A 13,885-nucleotide genomic window follows, 5' to 3' on the forward strand; every position below is an offset into this window, starting at 1 on the left:
TTGTGGTACCTTCCAGCTCAGGATATTCCATGATAAACATAGTGAGATGCCCCCTCAGCTCACCAGCAGCTCAGGGGACAGTGAGGGGAAGGCTGAGATTTTCCAGGGGGGTTTTGTTGAAGTAAAAGAATTCCTGCCCTGTTTTTATGGGATCAGCAGTGCCTTTCCCCACCCTGAGCTGCTGCGCCACAGTTTGGCCTACAGCATTGATAATAAAACTGGCTACAAATGAGAAAACAAAAGATCTCCCCCAAAATATCCACTCCCCTGTCGGTGTTTGGCTGTTCTGGGGACTTGGCCAGGATGGAGTTTGCTTTGGTGGGATTTGGTCCTTGAGAAAGGACAGGACATGGAAGCACCGTGGTGCAGGGTGCTCTCTGTGCCGACTGGGAGCTCCCTCGCTTTGCTGCCCGCATCCTTCTGCTCTCCTCCCTCACAGCAAGAAAAGCACCAGGGACGAAGCCAAACCTGGCAAACACAGCAAGAGCCATGTCCCAGACCAGGCTTTGGGGACACTGACAGAGGAATGTCACTGGTGTCAACCAGCCCTGCCTCGGCCATCGTCACCTACCCCGGGATGACGTAGGGCGAGTTGTAGATCCCGGATTTCAAGTTGTGAGTGATGATGAAATGCTTCACCCACGGGGCCAGGACCTGGGAGATGAAGAGGAGGAAGTCAGAGTTGGAGAGTGGGTGCCAGGCTCAGGGGGCAGCAGGAGGGACATGAGGATCCAGATATGGGACCCTCCCTTAGCTCGGTGTTCCCTGTGCTGGCTTCCCTGGGAAGATGGGAAAACAGGAGTGCAAGTAGGGAGGAGCTGTGTTTCTCCAAATAATCACCATCTTCTCCCAAAGATTTGCTGTCTTTTTATTATCAGCATTGTGCCTCTGACCTCCCCCAGCCCTCTCCCTATGGAGAAACAGGCTGGAGGCTGAGGGCATTCCCACAGCTGAACCAGGAATGGGATCCTGGTTGGCTTCACATGAGCAGTGTTTGCTGGGAGTCAGGACCTGATCCCAGTGTGGATCCAGCCACAAGCCCATGGTTTTCCCCAGAGGCCACAGACACTCCTCGTGGTAACAGATGGGGTTTTGGGAAGCCCCCAGGGCTGCCCCAGCTCACCTTGATGATCTGGCCCCGACCAGGCTGCAGCTCTGGGTCGGGCTGCAGGTCCCCTGAGCGAATCCCACTGCAGTTTAGGACCACATCCACACCCTGGGAAAACAGCTGAGGAGAGAGGGAGCAGCACACAGGGATGTTGCCACAGAGGCACAACATTCCTGCTTCCAAACGAGCCAAGTGCTCTTTCCAACAGCCAGGAAATGGATAAACCATAAGAGCCAGATCCAGGGCACAGCTTTTTCCCCAGCCAGCTCCTGCTGACATCCCATGTGTGCCACCAAGCCATTCCAGGGAAAGCTGCCAATCCATGCTGGATGAATGCTCTACCCTGTCCTCTGTCAACCATCCCTCAATACCCAAGACCCTTTATCTTTCCTGGTAGGATTTATTTCCTGGATCTTGCCATAGTCTTGCTGCTGTTCCCTGGCCCATCACTCATGCCAAGGAATATCCTGGAGCAGCACCTGCCTGCTGGATGCTGTTGCTCCACTCTGGGATGGGGCTGTGCCCTCTGCCCTGGCTCCACATCCCCACTCACCTCCTGGAAAGATTCAACCTTCTTATGGAAAAACTTGACTCCCCTCTGCGTCAGCCTGGGAAGCACAAATTCATCTGTTACTGGCAAATTAAAAGCAAATGTTCAATACCAGGACACCTCCTCAGCATTAGAAATTATAGGAATAAAACCAAGCCCCAAATTCTTCCAAAGCCAAAAAGCACTTGGATGCAGCTCCAAGTATCCCAATACTTTCATTTTTGTCATGCAATAAATACACTCCTGGGCTCACTGTTAATGTGTTACCCCACTGGGGCAACGAATAGGAATTCCAGAGCCTCTTCCCTGTTTCCTGGGGATGCATCTCTGCCTATCCTATCCTGATGTGCAGGATGAAAATCCACACCTGCAGCAGAGGAAACAGGAGCAGCTGCACTCACCTGTTGGTGAGCCAGGGCAGGTACCTCCTGCCCTCCAGCATCAGCGCCGTGTTGAACCAGCCATAGCTGAAACGGGAGGAGAGGAGGCTGTGAGGACCTACAGGAGCCTCCTGCCCCAACATTCCTGACAGCCACTGTGGATCTGGGACCCTCCTCATGTGAGTGTATGATCTTTCCTCCCTTTTTACAGCATAAAACACCTTCTGGTTTTCCTCCCCTATTTTGACACTTAGGAAAGGTGAGGTGAGAGAGGAGCTGAAATGGTTTCTGTGCTGGGTTGCTGCTTTTTTGGCTATTTAAGCTGTTTCATATTTATTTGGAGGGAAGCAATTTTAAAGAAGTGAGGACATTTCTGTGCCTGCAGTTCCTTGTCCCACTGCCTCATGCCAGGGCTGTATTCAGGAGGTATCCAGGACTGTCCTACCTGAGTCTCCAAAAACCTGAGTGAAAAATACCTGTAACCAGGGAAGAGTTCAAGTTCTTTTGGTGTCAAGTTCCTGAATCCCAGGACAATGTTCTTCCAGGATGGGTCCTACAGCAGAGAAAGAGCTCTGAGATCACTCATGAACTGGGTTCACCGTGGGACAGAAGCCATGGGGGGATTGTGGGGCACATCCCATGGGGGACAGCCCATCCCAGAGGGACACAGGTGGATGTGCAGCTGCCAGCACTGTGTCCCTCCCACTCTTCTAGGGCTCAGCCCTTCTTCACACCAATATTGCCTCGGGAGCACAGAAAACAACATGTCCCAGGCACTGTCACAAGGCAAACTTGGAAATTTTGGGAAGCAGTGGCTGGAAGAAGCACAGCCCCACCCTCTGCAGGCACCTGCTGAGCAGGAGCCTTTCCCAGCCCTGGCTGTGACCTGCTCCTTACCGGCACCGGCTCCGTGAACAGGTTGTAGCCAGAAATGAGGAAAAGTCCCATTTCCTTGGCCGCTGGGGAGTGCAGGTGCCCGAGGAGGTAATCGAAGGTCTCTTTATTCCAAAGCCTGTGATGAGAATGGGACAGTGGTGGCTCTGCCAACCCCATGGAGCTGTGCCAGGGCAGCTCATGGCACACAGGGAGAGGGACAGGCACCATCCTCCTCCTCCTCCTCCTCCTCCCTCCTTACGTCTCCTGCAGGTTGCCGTGGTCACTCAGGTAGGGCTGCCACAGCCCGGCCGCCCCGTCGCTGGTGGTGTGGGGGGTGAAGTGGTCAGCGTAGACCTCCAGCTCCAGGGAAGGCTCCAGGCTGTGGAACTGCTCATGGATGCACAGGGCGCTGGAGAGGCCGATCACCCCGGCCCCGATGACGGCGACACGCATGGCTCCGGCTCCTGCGAGGGATGAGGGCTCCAAGGGCAGAGCTGGGGCTGCTGGACAAGCTGGGGACACCACGGGGGAACATCAGCTCCTGCAGGAGCTTCAGCTCCACTGCCAGAGCAGCAGGGAAGGGCTGAGGTCCTCATGATGCATCTGCATCTGGTGCATCCTCGTGGTGCACGAGGCTTTTCTTGTAAAGCTTCCCAGCCCTCCTCGAGCTCTGATCCGGGAATTACGGATGGGGGTTTGTGGGTCCTCACAGTGTCTCCACCCCTGGCTGTGCCAGCAGAAAAGCTGCAGCTTGGCTGGCATGGCTGCAAGGAGCTGCAGGTGAGTCCTGCCCCAGGACAGGGTGGCACAGCCTCGGGATCTTCCTCTGCGTCCCACCAGCCACAGGCTGAGCAGCCAGGGAGATGCTGGAGCAGCCACCACAGAGGGACACTGTGAACCCTCCACTCCCAGTGACCCAACCCTGCTCTGAGCAGTTCACAATCCTTCCCAGCCCCTGGCATGGGCTGGAGGCAAGAGGTGGGCACGGATAAAAAGGGGTAGGAAGCAGCAGGCGTTTTCCAGGGGGCAGTGCCAGGTGTGATGAGTGCCAGGCTGGATCCTCACACCATTGCCACCCTCAGGGCTGCACATGAGGGTGGCTGTGCCACCAGCCCAAACCCTTCCAGGCACAGCTGGGAGGATGGCTGTGGGGAAATTCTGGCTGCAAATCACAGAATCACAGAATCCCCAGGTTGGAAGAGACCTTAAAGATCATTGAGTCCAACCCAGCCCCAACACCTCAACTCAACCCTGGCACCCAGTGCCACATCCAGGCTTTGTTAAACACACCCAGGGATGGGGACTCCACCACCTCAATGGGCAGCCATTCCAGAACTTTATATCTCTCTGTAAAAAACTTCTTCCTAATATCCAACCTATATTTCCTTTGATACAGCTTGAGACTGTGTCCTCTGCTTCTGTCAGTTCCTGGAGATAGAGCCCAACCCCACCTGGCCACAGCCACCTTTCAGGGAGCTTTACAGAGTGACAAGGTCACCTCTGAGCCTCCTTTTCTCCAGGCTGAGCACCCCCAGCTCCCTCAGTTGTTCCTCACAGGGTTTGTGTTCCAAGCTCCTCACCAGCCCCATTGCCTCCTCTGGACACACTCGAGTGTCTCAACGTCCTTCCCAAACTGAGGGGTCAGAACTGGACACAGCTGCAGCCCTTCCCCATCCTCTGGTTCCCTGCTGACAGTGCTTTCCTGCCTTGGAAAAGCCCTGTGCTCACTGCCTGTGCAGGGAGTGGAAAAAAAAACAGTTTGGGGAAGGGCTGGGGGTGCAGATCCGTGGCTGGTTCTGGGAGCAGGAATAAATTCCAGCCTACAGGTTTATTTTTTGGACAAGGTGAAGTCCAGCATCTCTGCTCTGACAACAGGGGGACTGACATTTGCCAGGATGGAGGGATGAGTCATTGGAATGGCACAGTGGGAGCTGCTTCCCATCTGCCGTGGTTTTATAACCCTCAGGAACCTGGGTCACCTCCCCCACCAGGGACAGGGACTCGTCCCAGCTGCCCGTGCAGCATCAGCTGACGAGGATCTGCTAAAAAATAATGGGAATACACATTTTCCACCAATTTACCTGCGGAGTGTGGGGTCCCCGGAGAAGTCACTGCTGTGTCCAGAGGCTTCAGAGTCAGAGTTGTTGTTACAGCCCGGCGGTGCAAGGTCTGAGTGTCCAGAGCAGCAGGGCCAAAGTCTGCTCTCGCTCTGGGGAGGTGGAGTTCCCATGTGATGCCACTGGCAGGAGGCCCCGAAGTCATGGAAAACGGGGTCACCACCATTGGTGGCAAAATGCCACCCCTGCCTCTTGTCTCCATGGTGAGCACCGGCAGACCAGGACACGGCGATGTGTTTAGTGGGCATGGTCCTGGAGGTCTTTTCCAACAGCAACGATTCTGTGATTTCCCAGGGTCTGGATTTGCAGAATCAGATTGGGAAAGATGACTGAGGTCAGCCTTTGACTGATCAGCATCTTGTCAACTAGACACAGCACTAACGTCACATCCAGTTGTTTCTTGAACACAAGATTCCTGTGGAATCTGGAAAAATGGAGTGCTTCTGGCTCAGTTTTTGAGTAGGAAGAGAGGCTGAGGGCATCGGGATTGCTCAGCCTGGAAAAGAGGAGACTTCAAAGGGACCTAATTGTGGCCTTCCAGTACCTGATGGAAAAATAGAGAGTGACTATTTTCAAGCACCTGGAGTGACAGGACAAGGGGAAACAGCTTCCCACTGCCAGAGGGCAGGGTTAGATGGACTATTGGGAAGAAATTCCTTCCTGTGAGGCTGGGGAGGCCCTGGCACAGGTTGCCTAGAGAAGCTGTGGCCGCCCCATCCCTGGAAGCGTCGCAGGCCAGGTCGGAGGGGGTTTGGAGCAAGCGGAGGGTGTCCCTGCCATGGAACGGGACGCGGGGTGGGACGGGCGGGGTTCGGGGTGGGACGGGCGGGATTCGGGACGGGCGGGATTCGGGACGGGCGGGATTCGGGACGGGAGGGATTCAGGGTGGGACGGGCGGGATTCGGGACGGGCGGGATTTGGGACGGGACGGGCGGGATTCGGGACGGGCGGGATTTGGGACGGGCGGGATTTGGGACGGGACGGGCGGGATTCGGGACGGGCGGGATTCGGGATGGCCACGCCCACCGCGGTAAAGCCCCGCCCACCTCAAGCCCGCCCACCAACTCAAAGCCACGCCCACTTTTAAGCCACGCCCATTCAGGCCCCGCCCTTCCCTCGCTGGCCCCGCCCCTTCCCGGCGTGAGGGGGAGGCGGCCGCAGCCCCGCCGCTGCAGCCATGGCGCTGGTCACCCTGCAGCGCTCGCCGACCCCCAGCGCCGCCTCCTCCGCCAGCACCAGCGAGGTGAGCGGTGACGGCACGGGCAGGGTCGGGGAGGGAAGGGCAGAGCGAGCCCCGGCGGCGGATGGCGAGCGGGGAGGGGCGGGGTGAGGCCCCGCTCGGGGACAGGCCCCTGCAGCCCCCTCAGCATCCCGTAAGGCAGAGCTTCTGGCTCCACCACCCTCACAGACCGAGGTTCCTCATGGTCCCGGCCTCACGGCTCTGGCCCTTCACAGCTTTCCCCTGGTTCCACCCCCTCGCGGCTCCTCGGCCCTCCACAGCCGCTTGTTCCCTGCCTTCATCCCCTCGCAGTCCCCATGGCCTGACTTCCGACAGCCCCTGGCACCAGCTCAGCCCCTCTCGGTGTCCCTAGCCCCTGGTTTCGTGCCCTTCGCTGGTCCCTCACGGCTCCCACACCTGCAGCCCCCTGGTCCCCCCCAGCCCTCCTCCCATGACAGCCCCCACGGCCCCGAGCCCCACAGCCCCCAGCACTGCCCGGCCCAGCCCCTCACAGCCCCCGCAGCCATCCCAGTCCCTTCTCGTAGCCCCCAGTGCTGCCCAGCCCCAGCCTTCTGATGCTGCCAGGCCTGGGTCTGGCCTGTCATCCCTCTCACACACAGCCCCGTTCCCCTGTGGCCGTCCCCCATTCCAACCTTCAGCTGGCAGGGAGCCTGAGCTCCCTAAAACATGGGGCAGCCTGCTTGACCTCTCTCTGGGCAGAGTGCTGCACCTGGACCTTGTCTCTGTGCGGCATCTCAGCGCTGCCATCACCTCCTGCTGCAGGGATGCTCTGCTTTGTCCCATGCCATGGCACCACCTTTCTCCACGTCTGCTGCAGCTCCTGCCCCTCAGGGAGCTCACACCAGCCCTTCCTCAAAGTGTCCATTATCAATTCTCCAGGAGCAGCTCCCATCTTGCTCCACCCCATACCTGTGCCACTCCTCACACCTCCACCGTGCTGCTGCCCTCTCCTTCCCCCAGCTCTGCTGCTCCAGGACTTGTGCCTGCCACTTCACCTGCCCCATGATGCCACCCGTGTCCTGCTGGCCTGGCACTCTGCGTGTCCCGGCTCTGCTGCACACCCCCTCCACTCCTGTGCCCCAGAAATGCCCTCTCCTGCCTCTGCCCAGCCTTGGCCTTCTGCTTCCCCCCTCCACAGCTCCCATGTGCCATCTAAACACAGCTGCACCTCCAGTTTCTCTTCTCACCTTTTCCCCTCCTAACCAATCTCCTTTGTGACCCTCAAAGACAGGCCTGGTGTTTCTCTGCACATCCTCCCCGTGCATCCCTCTCCCCCCACGCTTCTTTCCTTTGTTGTTCACTGCCCTTGGCTTCGCTCTGTCCCCACTCCTGCCAGGTAAACAATCCTATTTGTCACCTGTCAGGTCCCTGTGACTCCCCCGATTAGCTGCTCTGAGGGGGGAGCAGGAGGGGGGGCCACAAAGCTCCCAGGTTCTCCCTGGCCTGGGGGCTTCAGGGGGTCCCTGGCTGCAGGGACCCAGTTTGGGCCACGCTGTGCCAATAGAGGAACTTGGAGATGTGAGTTGCGCTTTTTGAAGGAGTTTTTCAGGAGGAATTTTGTGGGATCTGGTTTAGACAGAGTCCTAAAGAAGACCTAGTGGCCACCCAATCTAGAGAGATGAAAATGTGCTGTAACCCCAGAACAGGCAGTGGAGTTACACTGGATTTAACTGGTGCAGGTAGGAGAAGAGTCCAAGCAGGCCTTGCTATGTACATCTGTCTTAGGCATTGCTTTGTGTCAGAGCTGCTGCAAGTGATTGTATTTTCTGTAGAGTGGCCATACATTTCTCCTTGTTCCTCCCAAAAATGCTTCCCCAAATTTGCCACCAGGGTAAGTCACTTCTGCCACCCGCACCTACAGCTCAGCTATGCTGTGGTGGCTCCCAGAGGAAGACACTGAGTCCTGTTAGAATGGTCTTTTCTGGCATGAATTACCATAAAAATATGATTTCCAGATTCAGTGTGTTGTTTTTTGCTAAGTTAATTTAAAGAAAAATCCCACCAAAAAGTGCCAGCCTGCTCCTGTTCTTTTAGGATCTTTCTTGCAAGGAAAACCAGGGCTCATTTGGGCTTTTAGCTGAATAATTACTAGAAGTTATTTTAATGGGAAATGGTGACCACACATCCTTACTAATTGTGATTGTGCTACTGTGGCCTCTCCTAACTCAGGAGCCCAAAGGAATTTATAAAATGGATGCTGCTGCCTTGACACAGTGGGCCATAAATTCTTAGGTGAGCGTGGTTCACACCCACCTGCAAGCTTGCACTGCTTGCACATCTCCCTTCCTCACATCTCCCACCACTGTGGTCCTGCAGAGTGGCCACACTCAGCACAGTCCCCTGGGTGGTGGGACCTGGCCGTGGTGGGATGAGCAGTCCACAGCATCACCACTCCAAACCCTGCCAGCTCCCAGGGGTGCTCTGAGCAGGACAGGGCAGGAGGGCAACCATGATGTTGCCTTGCTTTGTTTTTCCTGCAGTTTTTAGTAGAAAATCCAGAGAAAGTCAGCTTTGGGAACAGCTCAGCTCCTGCAGGAGAGGAGCCCACAGCAGCTCCAGGCCCAGCCCTGCTGCTGTGCCTCAGCTGACGACATGGAAGAGTCATCATCCTCACAGTCACATTTGTTTAAAAAGGAAAAAAGTTTTTCTTCCTTTTGTTGCTACGCGACGGCCCCAAACAAACAGGAGGGTGACCCTGCAAGGGTCCCAAACCTGCCAGACCTTCCCAGGGCTGGGGGATCTGCCAGTGGGGCCACTGGAACTCGGGGTGCTCTGGGGCCCTGCCTGCAGCCCAGCTCTGCACTGTAAACAGACTAAAAATAGCCATGGTATGCTCCTCACCCTCTGCTGGGTCAGTTGGGAAGCCTTGTGCATCTCCCTTCCTCCAAATGGCCACAGTTCCAGCAGTCTGCTGTTGCATTTGCAGGATTTTTTTCCTCTGGCTTTAATTGGTTCTCACAGATTGTCAGCAGAGTAGCTCCTGTGCCCTCCAGCCTCCCAGATCCTAACTTGAGAGGGTGAGGAGCAATCCAGATCTCCTTCAAAGCTCTGGTCTTGAACATTTGAAATGATACAATTTTCTTATTTTTAATTTGTACAAAACCACCTGGAAACAGGTAACTCTTACAGGGACCCTTATTTGATGTGGGTTCTGAGCAGTGCTGTAGGAAATACCAGAATGTTCCCTGAGTGTCAGCACTGATGGAGCCTGATTCCTGCAAGGCTTCTGTCCCTCCAGCTTTGTCAGGATCGGGTGTGTTGTGAGTGTGAAGGATTTCCTCTAAGGTCCCTGCTTTGATTTTTAGGCCCAAATCTTCTCCCCAGCACAGCCCTGCTCTCCAAAGGGATGCTCCCCACCCTTTCTTCTGTGTATTCACCAGGACCAGGTGAATACAGAGAAAAAAGGACCAAAGCAGAATTATCTCAGAGCCTGTGTTTTGGTTTCTTTTTTTTTTTTTTTTTTTTTTTGTCATCTCTGGATGCAATTAGCCCCAACTCTGCTTTTCTTTAATAAGGAATTTTGCCTAGAAGCTACTAGGGAAGTTGAAGGGAATGACTCTGTGAAAATGCTTGGTTTTGGAAGCTGATGTCACAGTTCTCTTTTGAGGAGACTCAGTAAAGTGTAGTGTCACCTGAGCATTCTGGGGGGACTTCCTACAAGTGCCTGGTGCAAAAGTGCCTCTTTTAATCCACACCTGCCCCCAAAACAGCGTGTTCCTAGGAAGGCAGCAGGCAGAGGACGTGCATTGTCCCAGCCTGGGGACACGTGTGCCAGCATCCAGGTGGAGGTGGCCTCCTTGTCCTGCCGGTGTGAGCCCTGGAGCTGCACATCAGCTGCTGGAGCTGGGACAGTCCCAGGGAGCACTTTTGGCTGTGTCCTTGTGCTTGGGACACCCCAAATGCCAGATATTTGTGCCCAGCCGTGGCTGCCAGCTGCTGCCCTCACGTGTGTGCGCAGTGGGAGCGAGGTGTGCGCCCCGGTGACGTCGGGGTTGGCGCTCTTCAAAGCGCTCTGCACTCCAGGACCAGCTTGCAGGATTAGGACCTAATAGCTTTAAAATCCCCGTGAGCCCCTTTGTCACCCGGCGCCGGGCGCTGGTGGCATACAGGACTAGGGAGTCTCATTTATCCCTGGCCCCAGGAAGAAAAACCCCGCAGAAAGCAGCCCCTCCTTGGTGCAGGGATTTTATTTAAAGGTGTAATGTGCAAACAACCAACATGTAACTCTGTCGTATCCTTTTCTCCCCTCAGGCAGAGGTCGGCAGTGATGAAGAGCGTAGACTAAATGTGAGGTAAGCTGAACTTTTGGGCTCTTAAGTTCTCACTGTTGTTAATTGTCCTGATCCCACAGATCCCCTTGCCTGGAGGGGATGGTGTTGTCTGCAGAGCTGAACCTGGGGATGCTCACTCCTTCATCAGTTTTAAGATGAGCATTTGACAAGATGAAAGAAGAAAAGAGTTTGTGATCCTTTTTCCCCTCGTGGGAAGACACTGGAAAATTACTGGTCAGCTTTGGCCACAGCATTTTAGTGTTATCACGGCATCTCTGGCTCTGCTGCTGCTCCCTGAGGCTGGGGCTCCACTGGGGAAGGGTGCTCTGCTCCCTCCCAGGGTGGGGAGGGGAGAGCTCTGCTCATTCCTAGGTATTATCCACCAGGAGTTTGCCTCCTTGGGGTCGTGCAGGGCCACTGTTTTCATGTGAGGGTAAGAAAGAGCTGAGCTGTCCTGCCAGAGAAGAGAGAGGCTCCTCTTGCTGACACTGTGCAGATCCAAAGTGGTGACACAAGCTCGTGTGCTGGGTAATGGGCTCTGAGTAATGCTGTGGATGGCTCACTCTAAGCCTGGCACTTGCAGGCAGTTCTTACCCTCTAACCTGTAAACCACAGCCCAGGGGAGCAGTGTAAAGGTACAGCAGTGGTTCAGCACTCAGACTCTTCTCCTTTTCCCTACTTCCTGCTTTCCTTATCCTGGCTTCAGGAAAAGCAAAGCTCCTTGTGCTGCTGCTCGTACAGTGTTTGCCCTGCAAGTGAAGTCAGAAACCAGAAAGCAGGGCTGCTCGTGGACAGAGAAGGAAATTGTTGGACTTTTCTGAGTTCTGGTATGGTGTCTCCTGGGTACAGCCTGCCTAGGAGGCCTGGAATTCCATGGCTGTCCTGTCTGCACACACATGGGTTGCAGACAGAAGTGCTGTGTGTCTGCTCTGTGTGCTCTCCTGTGTGTATGGGCATTTCATGGCTGTCTGTAATGCCATTTGAGAGCTGACTCTGTGGGGAATGGATTTTGTATTGATAAAATCAAAATTCAGGGTTCCTTGTTCTGCTCCTTGTACAATGCAAGGCCCCAGCAGGAACCTGCTGAAGCCATGAACAGCCACATAAGTTTAATTCTTGTTCTTTTCCCCATGGGGTATTAAACAGCAACACGTAACAAGCAGGATGGCAGCCTCCTCTTTTGGATATACAGTTCTGTGTTGAAAGAGAAAATACAGCTTTATCCTCTTCACTGCAAAAGTTCTCACTGTACAAGTAAATCCTGGTGAGATCCTTGGATTTGTGGCCACCTTTGGTCTGTCTGGCCTCTTTGCAAGCCAGGCATGTGCATCCACCACTGACCAGAGCCACCAGGAGTGTAGATGCACTTAGACCAGGCTTAGAGGCTGATGCCTTTCCCCTGGCTGTTGAAAAATGCTGCAGCACTGACGCTGGACACTGAGATCCCATGAGCTTCCTCTGTCCTTCAGTCTCCTGGGGCTGCTCTTCCGTATACAATTGTCAGGATAAGAATCTGGTAATTAAATAGCCAGACAGACCTCGAGAATCAGATGGCTCTCACGCACAGCCTCTGCTCTCCTCAGGGGGAAACACTGCCAAGAGCTGCAGGAAATATGCAGCCATAACACAGATGATAAATGGAGCTGCTGTTGGTCTGGTGGGTGGATCCTGTCCCCTTCCCACCGGCTGCTGTCCCCTTCCCTGCTCTGGTTCAATCCGCTGAGACTCTGCCCGGTGCCCAGGGGGTGGCAGAATTGTTCAACTTCATTGTGCTGCTTCTCCTCTGAAAAATCCCTGCAGGATGGCCCGAGCTGGTGTTTGTGCCTCGTTCAGTCCTGGTCTAGCCTTGGTGACAGCTGGGCTTTGTCACACATGCCCTGAGCACAGGAATCAGCAGTCCAGCCCTTGGCTCTGCAGGCTTTGGAGATCTAAGGGTGAGAGAAAAGGAAGGATTGTTGGAAACATGTCCCCAGCGTGCTGCCAGCTCAAGCTGTGTTTCATCAATACAGGATGGCTGTGCTAGTACACATTTATGACATAATGTATTAATCTGCCTGGTAAACAATTATTTTTGTTCATTCCAAAACATTCTGGGATTTTCATTTGAGGTTGCATAGTTGGATCTGGTTCCATGAGCCATCTGATTGTTTTCTTGGAAGAACAGGGCTGTATCATGGTTTTGCACCCAGCCATGTCTTGCTGCTCCCTGGTCATCCTTCCTTATGGTTTCTGTCATTCCAAAATGCTTTTCTTTCTCCCTGGAACAGCTTCTGCCCCAGAACAGACCAAGGGGACATGCTCTAGGTTCAAAGATATTGCTGCTATCTCCTTTTTCTTAGACATTAATCTGCTTTAAGTCATCTTGTTCTCTGTTACCAAAAATTTTGTGGAAGCTTTGACAATGTAACTTCCAGCAGGCAGCCAGGAGTTTGTATTGGTCCCTGAGGGTAAAGACTCAGAGCAGAAGGAAAAACAAGAGAAATGAGAGCCCTGTTGGGCTCAGTGGAGCCAGAAGCTGCAGGTCTGAGCTGTGTTACCAGTGTCTGCTCAAACCTTCCCTCATGGATAATCAGGGAAATGCTGTGGCTTGATCCCTTTTTCCCCCTACTGATGTAATGCACCCACAGCTTACCCAAATCTTTGTAAAACTGCTGTCAGGGCTAGGCCAAGCCCATGGGAGGATGTCTTAGCCTAGACTTAAGCAGAGTCTTAAGTTCTCTGAGATCGAGTTCCGTGCAAGCCTCATGCATGCAGTGCCTGTGGCCTTATCTCAGCCCCAGATCCTGCTGCTCCAGCTCCGAGCAAACTCTGAGGAGATGCTATCAAGGAGGAGGCAGAGCAGGGCCCAGCTCTTTCTCAGCTGGGCTGGATGTGCAGTTTTTCCTTTTTGGTGTGACCCAGTTGATTCTCACCCTTAGCTGTGTGCTGGGTCTGTCACACTGAGGCAGAGGAGATGTTGTACAACCCAAATCGCTCTGTGAGTGTTGGCTGATTCTCAGATGTGGTTGGCAAACACAGCAAGATAATCACTGGTTTTAATTCCAAATATAAATAGGTTTGTTTAGCCAGTCATTCTGTAATCTTTGCCATTATTGGCTTTCCAATCACAGCCTGACTGCAGGGCCGGGTGAATGTTTTCAGACACCTTCTGCAGAGAGATAGAGGTTGAACCACTGTGGAAGGGCCTGGAAGTTAGTTATCTCCAGGTTCTGATCAAGCCTGAAGATGGTTATGGAAATAATTGTTCTTGTTTGGCTCCTCTAAACCAAATTTTAAGAGCTGGTGAGAGCAGCTGTGGGAAGTAGAGGTTTTCAGGGCTGGGCTCAATGTACATTTGGAGGTC

General features: G+C 54.2%; 2 protein-coding genes across 3 annotated transcripts in view; one reads left to right on the forward strand and one right to left on the reverse strand.

Annotated features, from left to right (window-relative positions):
* Positions 1 to 5,875, reverse strand: part of DAO (D-amino acid oxidase) — a 27,109-nt gene extending 21,234 nt beyond the window's left edge. Inside the window, exons 1-8 of one of the 2 annotated variants that reach the window (XM_021544681.4) lie at positions 4,996 to 5,865; positions 3,174 to 3,426; positions 2,936 to 3,050; positions 2,515 to 2,591; positions 2,060 to 2,125; positions 1,662 to 1,716; positions 1,124 to 1,228; positions 572 to 654 (exon numbers count right to left, since the gene is read on the reverse strand). In XM_021544681.4, coding sequence (XP_021400356.4) covers positions 572 to 654; positions 1,124 to 1,228; positions 1,662 to 1,716; positions 2,060 to 2,125; positions 2,515 to 2,591; positions 2,936 to 3,050; positions 3,174 to 3,426; positions 4,996 to 5,233 — 992 coding nt within the window. In that variant the 5' untranslated portion in view covers positions 5,234 to 5,865. Of the gene's footprint in view, positions 1 to 571; positions 655 to 1,123; positions 1,229 to 1,661; positions 1,717 to 2,059; positions 2,126 to 2,514; positions 2,592 to 2,935; positions 3,051 to 3,173; positions 3,427 to 4,995 lie in introns of both variants that reach the window. The other variant, XM_021544682.4, reaches the window with a different exon arrangement.
* A 250-nt stretch (positions 5,876 to 6,125) lies between these two features.
* The window catches only part of SSH1 (slingshot protein phosphatase 1), a 31,020-nt gene continuing 23,260 nt past the window's right edge, over positions 6,126 to 13,885 (forward strand). The window contains exons 1-2 of the mRNA XM_021544677.4: positions 6,126 to 6,274; positions 10,523 to 10,563. Of these exons, the coding sequence (XP_021400352.2) occupies positions 6,209 to 6,274; positions 10,523 to 10,563 (107 nt within the window). The 5' untranslated portion in view covers positions 6,126 to 6,208. The remainder of the gene's footprint in view (positions 6,275 to 10,522; positions 10,564 to 13,885) is intronic.

Source organism: Lonchura striata, chromosome 15 (genome assembly GCF_050655825.1).
Source record: "Lonchura striata isolate lonStrDom1 chromosome 15, ASM5065582v1, whole genome shotgun sequence".
Lineage (NCBI taxonomy): Eukaryota > Metazoa > Chordata > Aves > Passeriformes > Estrildidae > Lonchura > Lonchura striata.